Raw genomic sequence first — 15,035 nt, forward strand, 5'->3', positions numbered from 1 at the left:
CCATTTCTTTATCTCTTCGATTTCCCCATGCTGTCAAAATCAGTCTGTCCTCAATTTGCACATCACTAGTTTGGCTAGTTTGGTCTTCTTCTCCCAACCAATCATTCCTTCGTCCCTGTGCTTTAAAGTCACTGCCATTCTGTCACTCCATCCGCATGCTGTCCATTGCACAATCCTCCTCCTCCCCATCTTCACCTCTCCATGGTCATCCTGGAAGTCACCATCAGAGGTCTCCTTTAGCCACCTGCCAAATTCCTCTTCTTCACCACCACCACCACCAGCGTCTAGACTCTGGCTGAATCTCACGCCAAGCTATTACCTTACATGTACATGTTTCCTCAATAAATGTTCATTCTTCACCCACTTGATCTCTTCTCATTGCAATGCTGGCAAAGCTGCAGCAGTAGGAAATGTTCGGTTCGCGTTAGCAGTAAACTCTGAACCTATCAGTCAGCACCTGATCATGTTTAGCTGCATTGCTGTCGTCAGTGGGGACATTGGCACAGTTACCGTTGTGTTGCTCCATTCGGCAATACATAGTGACTTAACAGAACACTACATGTAGGAAAATCTTTTCTGCTGCCACTTAAAATATCCTAAAAATCTTGGTTTAAAGACATCTTTATGCCCATATGTATGGAGTTTCTATGCCATGTTGTGTCCTTCCTCTTGAGACACTACTGAAGATATATTTCCTATTTCCTGAACTTTAAAGTGACCTGCACATGAACTTTGGGTGTCGGCTCTGGCGTGAACCTTCTCCTATAGTCACTGAATCAATAAGGGCTCCACCCCAACAGTTAAATGCCTTGCTCGACGGCACTGTGGTAGCTGATGAATGGGTAGAAGGTGTTAAATCAGCTTCACCATTCACATTTTCCCAGGCAGTCAAAGGATTCAACCTGGCATCTCTCCAGTCAAAAGGTCGCTTCTCTAACCTCAAGGCTATCATCACGCCTGCTATGCCCCTGTATGGCAGCAAACTAGATTCCAATGCGGTGAGGAGAGTGATGTGCACTGATAGAAACATACCGAAGAAATGTTGTAAAGACTGAGACTGTGAGATAAGGACAAATGCAGAGGAGGGCTGAGTGATATGTTTGTTTTAGCTTGTTTTGGTAATAATTCAAAAGTGACAAATATGTTTTTAAATTTCATTAATTTCAGATGCCTCTCACGGCGGTATGTCAGATTTTATTTATATGAGTTATCACCTCAAAGTCACATGTCACTCTATTTCAGCACTTTCATTTTCTTGAACATCTAAGCAGTTACACAACCATCTTCCTGGGAGCATAACTATTATAGTTAGCTCGCTCAGGTTACAGTTCCATATTGAGGGGAACTGTGGTTTTCTTCTCTTGGGTTTATCCACAAAGCTCCAGTTACAAACCTGCATCTGCTTCTGCTGCTGCTGTGTTTCTGCTCACATTATCCACAGACAGTGAATCATACCAACACCATGTTATCCGGATTTTCCAAACGACCAGTTCACAGTGAATTTATCATGAACTAATCATGAGTCACTAAACTGCTTCATGGATTAACAGACAAGAGTAGATACGCTTGTCAGGGAATTGTTTGACACTAAACACGGTTTGCTCTTAGTTAGTCATTAAATTATCAAACAGGGGCATTCAGTGTGGCAGTTAATGATCAAGGAACCTTTACTTCTTTAGAGATGGAAAATGGTTCAGTAATATTTCAAGAGTTTGAGCTCATTCCCAGAAATTATCAGATGAGAATTCTGTCTCTCACAGAAACATATGCAGTGAAATACATATTGTGGAGTGTAGTAATGTAACCCTTCAACAATACTATAATGATTCAGTAACACTAATTATTCAATAAACTTTCAAAATGTATTATTTCAAAGCAACACTTCAGTGTAAAATTGTTCCATTTAATCAAGATAGCCTCTTTTTTTCTTTGGATCTCATCTCCTCTCATGAGATTTTTTTCTAGACAGTCGACACTTTTGATAGAGATGCTAATGACAAACAGCCAAAACGTCTTGCAGGGGCACGTTCTGTTAATGGACCCTGGAGATGAACCTAAGCAGCTGTGGTGAGTGGTGTGACACTCCAGAGCTCCCTTGTGCCAAAGCACATTCTCCTAGTGCTGAAATAAATGTTAGTCTTGAAATAATAAACACTTTTTTGCAATTGTAATTGTCTGGGCTTCAGCTGAGATAACAGCTGCTTCCCCACAGCGATTCTAATCTACCACAGCTCCATCAACACGAAAGAGCGCTATTAATATGGAGACATTATAAAGAGCAATCAACTCCGTCAGAGGAAAGTAGACGTCTGGAAAATGTCTCAATGCAAGTGTGACTGCGCATTGATCAAACCTGCAATGCTTTTAATGCGACAAATAAAGAAATAAAACATGTCAGGCTGTGGACAGACCACTTATTCTCTGCATTATTTCTACTTATTTAAGTCGATACTTATTTCTAGTGATTGTGCATTACACTAATTCACCCCTTTGTGCCAGTACTTACACAGTTTCCTGTTAACACATTGAGGGGTAAGAAGGAAGGGGAAAGGGAAGTCCTTTTTTAACCCTCCCTCAACAATGATTACTCCATTTTCGGAAATGCTGTGTGGTTTCAAAAGTCCCCTACTGCCTTGACCTGTTCTCTCTCTGACCTCAGTCTCCTTAATCTCCCTTGTCTCCGTCTGGATGCTCCTTTGTTTTAACGCATCTTCTTGTTGTTTCCCTTATAATCATGTCCCCTAATCAAAATCAACTTTGTTTGTCTCACTATCTTCTCGCTGCGTTTCTTCTTCGTCTCTGGCCTTTTTCTGAGTGGTTTTACGCTGAACAGTTTGGACAGTTCTCAAGCAAAAAGTATAAACAAACCCTTGGCTGGAGATAGTGATTGTCCTCGTCTGAATCCGCCCCCGGTTTCTCTTCTTCCATCCAAAGTCCATCATCATCATCACTCCCACCCATTATTTCCTCTCCTCCCACCTTTACCTTTGGGATTTTTTTTTTTCTAAACGTTATCACATCTGCTGATTTCTGTGTGGAGTGCGGTTTAGATTAAGAGCAAGCAGCTCTTGGTGTTATTCTGGTTACATACTGAAACTGTGACTTGTTTGTTTTGGGTTGCTAGGCACAGCGGTTTCCTCTGTTTTGCTGTTTACCGGGTTATCAAGAAACACACACGCAGCACAGTGAGCGATCGATAGCATTATCAGTAGACGTCAGTGAAACCTACCACGGTCTCAGATCTATTAATCACACAAGAGCCTCCTTTAAAGTCAAATTGAGCTTTATTTCCAAATCACTGTGATCATTCAGGAGCTATCAATTTCTAAAAAAAAGTAGTCCAACATTTTGATGAGAAGTTAGCTGACTGACAACTGATAGATGATGTTACTGAGCAGGTTCAACACACATGACCGTATTTTATTTATTTATTTTTTAAATCAGGCAGTTTACTTTTTTAAAAAACTTATTAACACTTGACTTTACTGATGATTGCTTGTTTTATTCTATTAACCTCAGATTCTGTTAAATGTTTTACCTTCCAAGCTGCCACTCTCTATTCAGTTTTATCCAAGAACATGAATTAGCATCACAATGAATCAGCAAAGGCGTTGTATTTGTATGCTTCATAGGTAATCTGCCACACTGAATAATTTGCTCTCTATCGTTCATTTTGATTAGAGTTGCATTATTGCTGTGTTCCACTGCAGATGCGGCAGGGAGCACTTTTATAAACTATCCTTGGTGGCACATTCAAGGACACCCTGACATCCAAGAATTGATCGCTGTGTTCTAAGAAGGGCATCTTTGGCAGGGAAGAACACTGTGCAAAACAAATACTGTGCATGGAAGTTTCATCCGTCAGATCTCATAAACCAGAGTGTCCTTGAATGCATCAGCTGGAAGAGTTTTGAAAAGAGGAATCGGCTGCATGACTGTGATGCAATGATGTTGATGTTGGAAATGAGAGAGAGAAAAAAAAGCAAAGCGAATGTTGAAATTTCTCTCATACAAGTCTGTGCAAGCTCATTTCTATGGAAAACTGATCTGAATGATTTGGAAACTTTGGATGTCTATAAGATATCAGTCAACTCTTGTTTTTTTGTCAGGCAAGCATATTTAGCTTTAAGGTAATGAGATAAAACAAGCAAAACATCTGGAATGATCTTTCAAGTATTATTTACAAGGAGCCTAGTGAAAGGCAGTTTTGGAAGGCAAGAACTGTGTAAAATGTTTTGTCTAATGTTGTACTCGTCCTGTCTCTATTTATGTGTGTGTGCTCAACGTGAAGTGTGTGTTGCATTTGTGCACATGTTCTCGTTGGTCCCTACGTTGGTCCAGTTTAGCCTTGAAAACAGTCAAGTCACGTTTTTTTCCTCGTGGCCAAGGTAAGAGTCAGAGTTTGTCCGTCCTGGCTGACTGGTGTTCCAGAGTTGCTGCTCGGGTTCAGGGGTTGTTGTTAATGATCTGCCTGGGTCGCCCATAGCCTGTCATGCCGGCTTGAGATGCTCCTTTGTTCGTGCCCATTTGCAGGCCGATGACATTTTTGCCTCCGCTCAGCTGCTCGTCTGAGAAATCTCTCCTGTTCTCCTGGGACTTTCTGCGTACAGACAAACACACATCTCTCAGTCCACAATCTTATTCCTCTTCTGTTTTTCATCTTTCCACAGAAAGTTCAAAAGTGAGAGAGGGGGAAAAAAAGCTCAAACTCACTTATGGAACCAGCTGGGGTCTCCTCTGTAATTCCCATCACCCTTTGTGACAGCCAAACTTCCCAGGGCCATCAGGGTCCTCTGGACGGCAGCCAGGTCTTTGCCTGCAGACATGCAACACATGAACAAAGAACACAGGAATACAGGGAAGAGACAGTGACCTGCGCTCTCCACCACAGAACACAGTTTCAGTTCCTCATTCATTCTGCTGTAAATCTGCAAAACACTCAACAAGGCTTCATTGTTAGAAAACAGATGCGGTCTGCTGGATGTCTTACCTTCGAAAAGGTCTACGGTCTGGAACATGTCAGTTTTGGTGACTCCATAGTTTTCGGCAGCTTTGAGGAACATGGAAATTTGCTCCATCTGCTTGAACGCCATGCCAGAGGTCTTGATGGCCTTGATCGGCTTGTTGGCTCCACACAGGCTGTTGATGAGCTCGCAGAGCACCTACACACACACACACACACACACACACAGATCCCTCTCAGCATACTGCAAACAGTATAAAATTACAATGGTCGATAGAGACAATTGCACTTATTCAAACCCAACACTCACACATCCATCCTTGAGCCAGTTCTGGAAGCCAGTCTTGTCTGGCTGAGGCCGACCAACTCCAGAGCCACACTGGGCGACGATCCAATCCACCAACCTTTCCTCCAGTTCCGGGTCGTATTTCTTATCAATCTTGCTCTGGACCTCGCGGCTCAGGCCGTAGGCAGGACCTCTGTTTGCCATGCTGATCCTGTTGGGAGGGACAGTTAGTGTTAGATAGGGTGGGAGCGGAGCAAACTTCACCGCATTGTGCCGTTTTCAAAATGGATATTTAATAAATGTAATAGCATTCACGTACATGTCCCCACCCTGATCACACCCATCACTCTCTTGTTCTGATACGTGCTTGTTTGCACGAATATGTTTCTATTGCGGATTCCGTTTTTTTCTTTTTCTTTCTGTTAACTTAAGAGGAGCAGTTTGGGCTGGTTCTGGTTTTTACTGTTCAAACTATGAATATTTAAAGTCTTAAATGCATCAGCGTGTCAGGGTGAGGTAAGTGTTGAAATGAGTCATGACAGTCATGCAATACAATACACAAGGACAGGAAATTAAATGATTTTCGTCTGGTGGAGAGTTAGATTAAAAGCACACTCACATGTACTGCATGTGTGTTAAATACAAGGCTATGTACAACCAGGAGCTGCTTAGCTTTACTTAGCATTACAAACATAAACTCTAGTCCAGTAAACATTTGCGTCTGCTTTTCTATAACACAGCAGAGCCCATTCAAATTTTGCGTCATCCTTCAACTGTAATGAAATCATGTGAATCAGAGTTATGTGTTCCCATTATCCAAACCACGCCACTTTAATTATTTAACAAAGACATTTTGTAGCATGGAAATTAAAACGTCTTGAGGAATTACAGCCCTGGTGTTCTCTGTAAGTAATTATGGTCGGCCTATCTCACTTATTAATGTCGTATGAGCTTCCTGTCAGCTTCAGCAGAACTGCCCCGCTCCCTGCATCCTGTTTGCTCATTCAGCTGTCACTTCCTTCCTCCCTTCCTGACAAAGGTAGCTATGTGTATACAGGAATCTAAACAAAACAACACACTGCCGCTCACTATGGGAACGGCCTTTAAGAAAAAACAAACCCACCAACCGGCCAGTCAAATCGTGATAATGTCAGCGTACATGTTCATTGGTTTTGCAGAACTGAGTTATGCAATTCTGCAGTTTCTGAATTTCTGAATTTCCATGAAACTGGATAGGAGATGTTTACAAGTGATAAGAATTTCTTTTTGTTCTTACTTTTCTTCACTCCCTGCATGATAACTGTGTGCATGAAACAATTCTGTGGTATGTTCATGAAGGAATATAAAGGAAGACTTGTAAATTGCTGGAGATGAAGTTTATGATTGTGTGCATGTGTATTTTATTTTAGCTGGAAAACTGTGTATGTCATGAAGTATTTTTTTTTCTCGAAAAAGAGAAGCTAACACGTTTCACAGCCCCTTGTAAAACACAGACTTGTCAGTCTTACACAATATGGGCTCCAGAATACATCATTGTGTTCGACAACGCCACACTGAAGCTGCTGTAGATCACACACGCTGTCTCTGTTCATTGTCTGAGGTCGCAGCGGTGAAGCAGGCATGTGGAGGATAAGTGTCTTCCTGTCCCTTAAGTTATTCCAAAACCAGTTTGCTACAGCAACAGCAGTCAAGCAAACATCCAAACTCTTGAACTGTCTCTTTCCCAATCTTCCATCTGTGGGTGCCGGCACGCCCACAGAACATCCAGCAGCTGCAAACATCAGGACTTATCTGAATGAACGGTGCAGGATGACGCAGTCAGAGAGTGCACTCTCGCTCAGATGTAATCTAACACGGACTTTAATCTCTGAACGACACCACTGATTGGACGCCACACCCCTGTGTGTGTTTAAAGTACGTGTTGCTTTTAGTGTGAGTTTGACTGTTAACTGCAGCCCTGCACAAAAGGCAATGCGAGCAGGATGTGCATACAGGTGTTGTGATTGTGTGTTTTGCGAGATTACGTGGAACTGTGCACTTGAAAGCTCTGCAGGGAGTGGCCTAGTGGTTACTGAGAACATCTTGTAATCACAGAGTTACAGCTACAACCCCTCAATCCCCACCCAGCTCTGGGTGTGCTGCCGCTTACTGCTCAGGTTACTGAGGTGATTTGTAAATATGGACGATAGGAATCATAAAATTATATGTTACCTAATATATTATGACCTTTTCACTTTTATAGACTGTTTGAAGTTCATTGTAGTTCCCTTATCGAATTATCAAAGTTAATTTGACCATAATGTCTCTTAGCTTTCTGGCTTTTGTATCTGTATATCTGTATATTTATATAGAGTATAACTTATATGCAACTGACAGGACAGACTGTCCGTTGACATATAGTTGAGTTAATAAGTTTCCTTGTTAAGTTTAATGTCACTGCAAAACCTTCTCAACTATGATACGTTCAGTAGTATTTATGCTAAAAACTACGTAATGATAGAAGTGACTCATTTTCTCCTGTCAGTTGATCCAGAGTCAGGCCATCCATGATCTCCACGTGCTTTACATTTGCACAGTTGTTGTTTCAAAAAACCTGACTGCTTTTCTGAGCAAGCCCGTCCCTCTCTACGTTCTGCGCCATTTGAATGTTAACCGCCTTACTCAAATCCTACTCCAGTTGTTACAGTTTTATTTGTCATTTGGTTGCCCCCCCCCCGCCCAAATTCTTAGACTTTCATATCCCAGCAGCTTGGAGTCATCAGTTACAAGATGTTTCACAACTTTCTTGCTATTGCAACATTATTTTTATGAAACTGCGCTCAGGTCTAAAACCTTCGGGTTCACAACGAAACCACACGGATAGAATAGTTCACATCTGTACAGTTGGCTCAGCCCTCTGTATCTTACCACTAAAGATAACAGACGCCACGGCCCATAAAGGTGACAGACAGAACATATGTGACGGATAAATGCAGTGACTTTTACTGGCGTTTCCTGGACCAGCCATCCGGTGTTCAGAACATATATTAAACAAGGAAATGACATGTGGTGAGGCAGAACTGTTGAGAGATTTGTCAGAGGCTCAACCTAAACTGCTCATTTTGCCTTCGACACGTGTGTCCAGTGGAGAAGGTAGATAAGAAACGCAAGAATTTACAGACTGACTCAGGAAGGACTAAACATTAACTCAGCCTTGGTATGTGCATGATCAAACATGAGCAAGAGGAAAGGAGACAAAAAGCGAGGGTGGGGTGCAGGATATTTCATACTTTTTTCGTCATGTTTCCTGCTCTGAATTAACCACAAACCCAATCTAGAAAACTGAGATTGACGAGGAGACCATGAGGTAGAAGAGTTTACTTACTTTGTGCGGTAGTAGTTGTCGTAGTACTAGTAGTTTCAGGTGAACACAGGTGGGCTCGGGCTGTCTTCCTGCTCTTCTTCTTCTTCTTCCTCTACAACACAGTGCAAAGAGCGCCGTAGAGAATAGCCAACACAAATACAGCAAACACCCCTGTCTGAAATATATGACTTCACGGCATTCAACAGAAAGAGGGAGCAAGAGAGAGATACGCCTTCAGGTCCTCTTATTTCACTCTATGACCCGCCCCTATGCTCTTTCTCTTTTTCTCCACTCAAATTGTAATTCCTTATTTAGGAGAAGGCCGGGAAGGGAAAAATGGGGCATGTGACTTGAGAGTTTGGTGTGGTCACTGAAAAGAATTCTCCAAATTTCTGCCTCTACCGCTGAAAGAACAAGACGGGATTAGGAGCAAAGGAGAGAGGAAAAGAGGCAGGGATGATCACATCAACGAGAACAGTGAAGTTTGAGGGAGCACAGGAAGGCAGTTACACTAATTAGAGAGCACTGAAGCACATGTAGGAGATTATTTAGTTCTCTAATTCAAACTGGTGCAGTTTGTGGTCTTTCAAATCAGCTTGAAACTGAAACAGACAGCAAGCAGACGTGGAATGTGAATCCCCTTCTCTGTTGAGTTTCATGTCGAGACTCAACAAGCAGAAGAACAGGTCATAACACATCACCATATTATTATTTTCTTTTTTTTTCTGATAGCCTAAAATGTAAATCTTGTCAGCTGGAACTGACTTATGTCCTTGTCTAGAGATTCAACAGAGCAGTTCAAGAAACGGTTTACAAGACAATAAGAGGGGACACTCCCTCCGAGGCATTCCAACCTCGTCAACGACCATCGACTGTGGCATGTCAGGACCTGGTAGGGCTTTGACATAGAAATGATGAGATCACTGTGATAACACTGCAAGGAGCAGGAGCTTAAATTGTGTGGCAATCGTCTGAGCCCGCTGGTCGTTAAAATGTAAGTGTTGAGAAACGCTGCAAATGTATGTTTAGGAATCTGATGTTTAACCACCAGGACAGAATCTTTTTTTATTTTTTTCAAACAGAGACATTTCCTCTTTCCTGCACACAAACTATACCTGCATGACAGTTCAGGGGCCTTTGGCTGCCGGCTTCACTTTCACAGTCAACTTTCATTCATTGTCTGTGGCTCAGCTTTTCTAGCTTCTCTTCGTGCAAAGCACACTCGTAATGAAGGCTTTATCAATCTTTCTTTGGTTGTTGGTAAATACATGCACTCAAAGCAAAGTTTATGTTAAACCAGATGGTAGAGATCACTGTAGGAACATTATCAGTCAAACTTGTGCGTAAATGCTGAATATACACAAGATGAGAAATTCCACATGTGGGTGAGCTCAGAGCAGGAGGGAAATACAAATCTTTCTTAATCCAGACTGATAACGAGATAGGATGGTGTCATGGCATTCCTAAAATACACTGTTTCCACAAAGTCAAAGTTTTTACATAATTTCCATTCCTGAAAAGATGCACATAGTCTGAGTCACACCCTGCTCCTGCACTACAGCAACATCTGGTGGCTCAGGGTGGCGGATAGCCCCTCTTAATGCTTCCTCCTCTGCAAACGTCTGAAAGCTGCACGATACTCCAGCCTCAGCAAGTTTGAAATGTAATTTAAATGAGAACAAGTTGATGTATTATCCTCATTGTCCTCTACGGCTAACCTTGCACTGGAAATGGATTTCACAGACTTAATTTTATTTCAGGAGGCACCGCTGGGTGTTGATGATCATGCTGAGAGCTGCTAATTGAAAACGAGTTGCCCGGTGGACACGACGCTGATGTCGTCAGAGTGTAAATGTTACCTAAAAAAAGAAATGTAACAGATGGGGAAGATGAACTTATTGCCAGGGGACCGTCAGAGAGTAATGGCGCAGGTTTTTGTTGTTTTCAGCCTCAGAGCTGAATAATTAAAGAGCAAATCCACTTAAGGTCTTAAAACCAAAACAATATCGGGTGTTCTATTAAAAAGTGTTTCTGACTTTTGGAAAGTGAAAAGTAGAGTGGGGTTGTGTTTGGTCAAAAATATAGCTAAAAATAAATAATATGTCAACACGGCTCTATAGGGATGGCTGTATCTGGACATCAGCTGGTCCAGATCAAAATATCTCAACAACTGTCGGAGGAACTGCCAGAAAATTGGGTGCACATTCACTTTCCTGTTGGGATGAATTGTAATAACTCTGGTGATCCCTTGACTTTTCATCTAGCACCATTTTCAGATCAATTTTTTTATTATTTCATGCTTTAGTCTATGACCAGTAAAACTAAAGGGTATGTAGAGCTCAGTAGGTAGAGCGGGTTGTCCATGAACCGGGAGGGATAGCGGTCCTTGAAGTGTCCTTGAGCAAGGCACTCAAGGACACTGAACAAGCAAGACACTGAACCCCCAGTTGCTCCCAGTGCGTGGCACTGGTGTGTGAATGTGTGTGTGCTTGTGTGAGCGAATGGGTAGATGTGTCTGTGACTGTAAAGCGCTTTGAGTACCAATAAGTAGAAAAGCGCTATATAAAAACAAGGCCATTTACCATTTACACTACAGTCTAAGTTAAAAGCCGACTAGCTAAACCAGCCTGTTAAACATCAGCATTACTACTGTGAGAATAGCACACAGATGTTAGCGTTCAATACAAATGAAGTGATTGTAACTTAAGTTCAGGAAAAAGACCACACACCATGTCTTTTCATTTCCTCCACCTATTTCCTACCTATTAAGATGTATCCTAACCCTCTCCTTCCCTGTTACTCTCTGTTCTCAACCCCCCCAACACACACACACACACACACACACACACACCACCACACACACACACACCCACACACACACACTTTCCGCACTATTTTTTCTTCTCTTCCACTTCCGTCTTTCTTTTAGGAACCAGGGGGACAAGGAGCTGAAGCTTCCTGATCATCCAGCTACACATTCCGCCTCTCTCATCTCATTCCTCCATCCTTTTCCCTTACCTCCTGTCTACCAATAAACTTCCTTGCATCAATGGTTAATATTACAGATAGATTCCCATTGTTTGTCCTTAAGCAGTAATCACATGTCCATACGTACATTGCTGAGTTACTGTTACATTGCATTGCCGTCTGCTTTGATATAGCAGTAATGGGGGTAAATCCAGTTGTGCAGTTTAAATGTCATTTGTAAAAATTGCTGCAATTATTGGCTGACTAAATCCATAGTGAACATTCTTCAGAAACTATAATGACAGTTTGACATAACCAAATAAAATAGCTGTCTTCTGATATGGTGTGACATTCTGCATACAGCCCAAGACTGCAGCCTTCAGAGATCATAAAGAAAATGACTAATGGCAGTAAACTGGATATGCCTATTATATGAGAAAAAAATCAAATAAATAATTTAGAATTTTCTTTTGATCCGTCTTTCATACAGGTCAGTAGTTTAAACACATGCATAAAGAAAACTGGGTGTGATAGTTAATCCTATTTCATGTGAAGGAGCCTGTAAAATCCAGAGTGGCAGTATCAAAGGGAAGGATGCATAAGCAGATCCATCAGAGCTTTATTTCAAGGTGTTCACGGTTCATTCACAGTGATTTTTTAGCTTAGGGTTATAATTAGGGTGTATTTTTGCCACATAGTTTCCATGTTGTTATTTGAAATGTTATAATACATATATACTGACTGTAGCTGTGTGTTTAGCCCTGAAAATGATGGACTCCAGCAGTTTAACCTGGAGAACCTCACTTTTCTGCAGTGATGCATTCCCAAACTACACAACATTATACACCAATCAGCCACAACATTAAAACTCCTAACAGGAGAGGTGAATAACATTGACTACCTTGTAACAATTCAGTGTTCTGCTGGGAAACTTTTGGACCTGGTATTCATGTGGATGATACTTAGACACTTAGACCCGCACCCCATAGCAATGACACTCCTTGAATGGCAGCAGCCATCCCCAGCAGGATGCAGCCTGACACAGACACACACACAAAAAATCCACAGAGACCCCTCCCCTCAGCCTACAGGACACAAAGGCCCCCACTAACAACATTCTGTTGCCAGACACCACAGGACACCCTCAGAAGGACCATGTCCACTCTCTGATGAGTCACAACTGTTATGGAGGCACAAGGGAGACCTACACAATATTAGGAAGGTAGTTATAATGTTATGCCTGATCAGTGTATTTGGATGTGGATACAGGTACAACAGTCATTTCTGACAATCAGTTGCTGTCTTTACATGGACACTAATATTCCAATCAGAATAGTATCCCAATCAGAATAGAAATCCTTCATGTAACCACCTCAATCAGAACCAACAGGAGGAGTTTTTAAATCAGATTGGGGGGGGGGGGGGGGGGGTGCGAACCTTTAATAATCAGTCCGGTAAGGCCCTGATAATCTTGTAACTACTTGATCTGATGATTTTACTCTGGTTGGTTTGTTTGCCACACATGGTCAACATCAGGTTGACATGAGCATGAGTTTCCAGGAGGGACAGAAACATGATGACGACAACTGGTCTGTGGCTGACTGACTTTTTTGTTGGAGACATGGTGAGACAAAGTGAGGAGTTATCACACTGAAATGTCAACAAATAGAAGTGTGGTTGGACCGCTGGCAAGAGTCACTACATGGGAAATGCTGCTCTGAGTACAATGACCAGTGATTCATACTCAGGGAAAGCAGACGATGTAGATGACTCAAATATCTCTGGTCAGACTTTGGAGAGCATAGTTCTCTTTACTGGTAGTACCTCAAAGGAATCACTGCTGAGAATTTTATAGAGGAGAAACAACATGTTCTGAATGACTGAACACAGGCAAGTATGCAGAGAAAAAGAAGAACTGGAGAGGAAAAGGTTTGAAGATCACTGAACAACTCCTGGCTGGGAGATTGGGAAAGAGAGAGAGAAAAGAAAGATGGAAGAAGAGAAAAGAGAGGCAGAAAAGCAGAGGGGTACAAAGATGACAGATACGATGAGTAAATTAAAGGGGCTTTATGAAACAAGTTTGAGAAGAAACAAAAAGTTGCAGAGAGAGTGGAAGTCGAAGGATTTCATCCAGTAATCACCTGATATAAAACATAGAAACTTATTTGATTGTAAACCAGGTTCATCTATTAAGTAACCTTTGCACATGGTCTCATTCTGTTTTTATGATAATTCGTCTCTTGATGATTAACTAAACTAAAGTTTTATAAAGAAGAGTCACTCAGCATATCATAGTCTGCCCAGTCTCCTAGTTGTTTTAAAAGTATTTCTGTTGTTTTTTGATACATATGCATCATAACCTCATGTAGATCTTCTGTCTTGAAGATGGTCCATGAATTTACTATAATATGCAAAGTCAAAAAGGGGAGTTCAAATGCTCCCAAATGTAATACACTACTTATGCCAAGTCTTTCTTAGACTTTAAAGAGTTTAGGACATTCAAGAAAACAGATGCAGTCTTATTTAGGCACCCATATCGTTAATACTGTGAACACATGAAGGCACTTTTTTTTTAGTTTTAGCACTTAAAGTTATTACTTTAAGTGCATGTAGACCTTATCAGACAATGAGAGTGCCTCTCTGCACTCAATAACAAAACAACAAAGGGTAAAAGGTCTACATTTACAATATACAAAGCAGAGGACTTTGTATCCCAACATCACCTAAAGTGCAATTAAATTGATTTTAGTTGCATGCTGTCCTGTGGAGACACAGCTGGCCCAGAAAGAGCCAATAGTCTCTGAAGGTATTAGATATTTAGAGAGTAGGCCAGGGACAGTCAGACATGACACAGTGATGTATAAATGTATGTGTATACTCACAGAAGATCACAACATAACTTAAGAGTGCGCATGGACAATGTCCGATCTCTATAATCTCATATCCACATGCGTATTGTATATGCAGAATCTGTAGACAGGGGACAGTTGCAAGTTGGGTCGTAAACAATGATCAGTGTACAGACATGAAGTCTTGCAACACAATCCCTGACCATGTTCTGAAATGCAACTATTATCCAGTAATACACAGGTCTTATGTGTGGTCTTATTCTGACACTGTAATCTAGAGACTAGATTTATCTGAGTCAGAAAACTTTTTAAAATATCTGTGTTCAGTAAGTGCTAAAAAACAGCTACTGATACAGATAATGTTATTCTCTTTCAGTGGGGGAGATGCACATCAACTATAGGCATGCTGCATGTACATTTTTAGGTCTTTCTCCATTTGGTTTTCAGATTGATACTTCAATTATATACAGTTTGATCTAATTTGAAAGGCACTTTAAGTGAATTCATGTGCTTGGTTTTATTTGTCTGAGAATTTCTGCATACGGAGTTTTTGAGTGATGGAAATGAGGGGAAGGAAGTTTATGATTATCATTAAGTTTTTTTTTCATTTTCATCCTAAAACAGAGT

General features: G+C 41.4%; 1 protein-coding gene across 1 annotated transcript; it reads right to left on the reverse strand.

The window, feature by feature from the left end:
- Positions 1-3,265: 3,265 nt before the first annotated feature.
- Positions 3,266-8,808, reverse strand: LOC311502854 (transgelin-like). The gene is made up of 5 exons (XM_084565263.1): positions 8,614-8,808; positions 5,274-5,460; positions 4,991-5,162; positions 4,714-4,816; positions 3,266-4,600 (listed from the first exon to the last, which is right to left on the reverse strand). The coding sequence occupies exons 2-5, from the start codon at positions 5,451-5,453 to the stop codon at positions 4,447-4,449; spliced, it is 609 nt and encodes a 202-aa protein (XP_084421389.1). The 5' UTR covers positions 5,454-5,460; positions 8,614-8,808; the 3' UTR covers positions 3,266-4,446.
- Positions 8,809-15,035: the final 6,227 nt, after the last annotated feature.

Source organism: Chelon labrosus (assembly GCF_963514085.1).
Source record: "Chelon labrosus genome assembly, chromosome: 17".
Classification (NCBI taxonomy): domain Eukaryota; kingdom Metazoa; phylum Chordata; class Actinopteri; order Mugiliformes; family Mugilidae; genus Chelon; species Chelon labrosus.

Coding starts and splice junctions, on each gene's coding strand:
- LOC311502854 (XM_084565263.1), bottom strand. CDS start 5,453: ATGGCAAACAGAGGTCCTGCCTACGGCCTGAGCCGCGAGGTCCAGAGC. Junction 5,163..5,273: donor ACTGGCTCAAGGATGGATGT/GTGAGTGTTGGG, acceptor GTGTGTGTGTAG/GTGCTCTGCGAGCTCATCAA. Junction 4,601..4,713: donor GACCCCAGCTGGTTCCATAA/GTGAGTTTGAGC, acceptor GTCTGTACGCAG/AAAGTCCCAGGAGAACAGGA.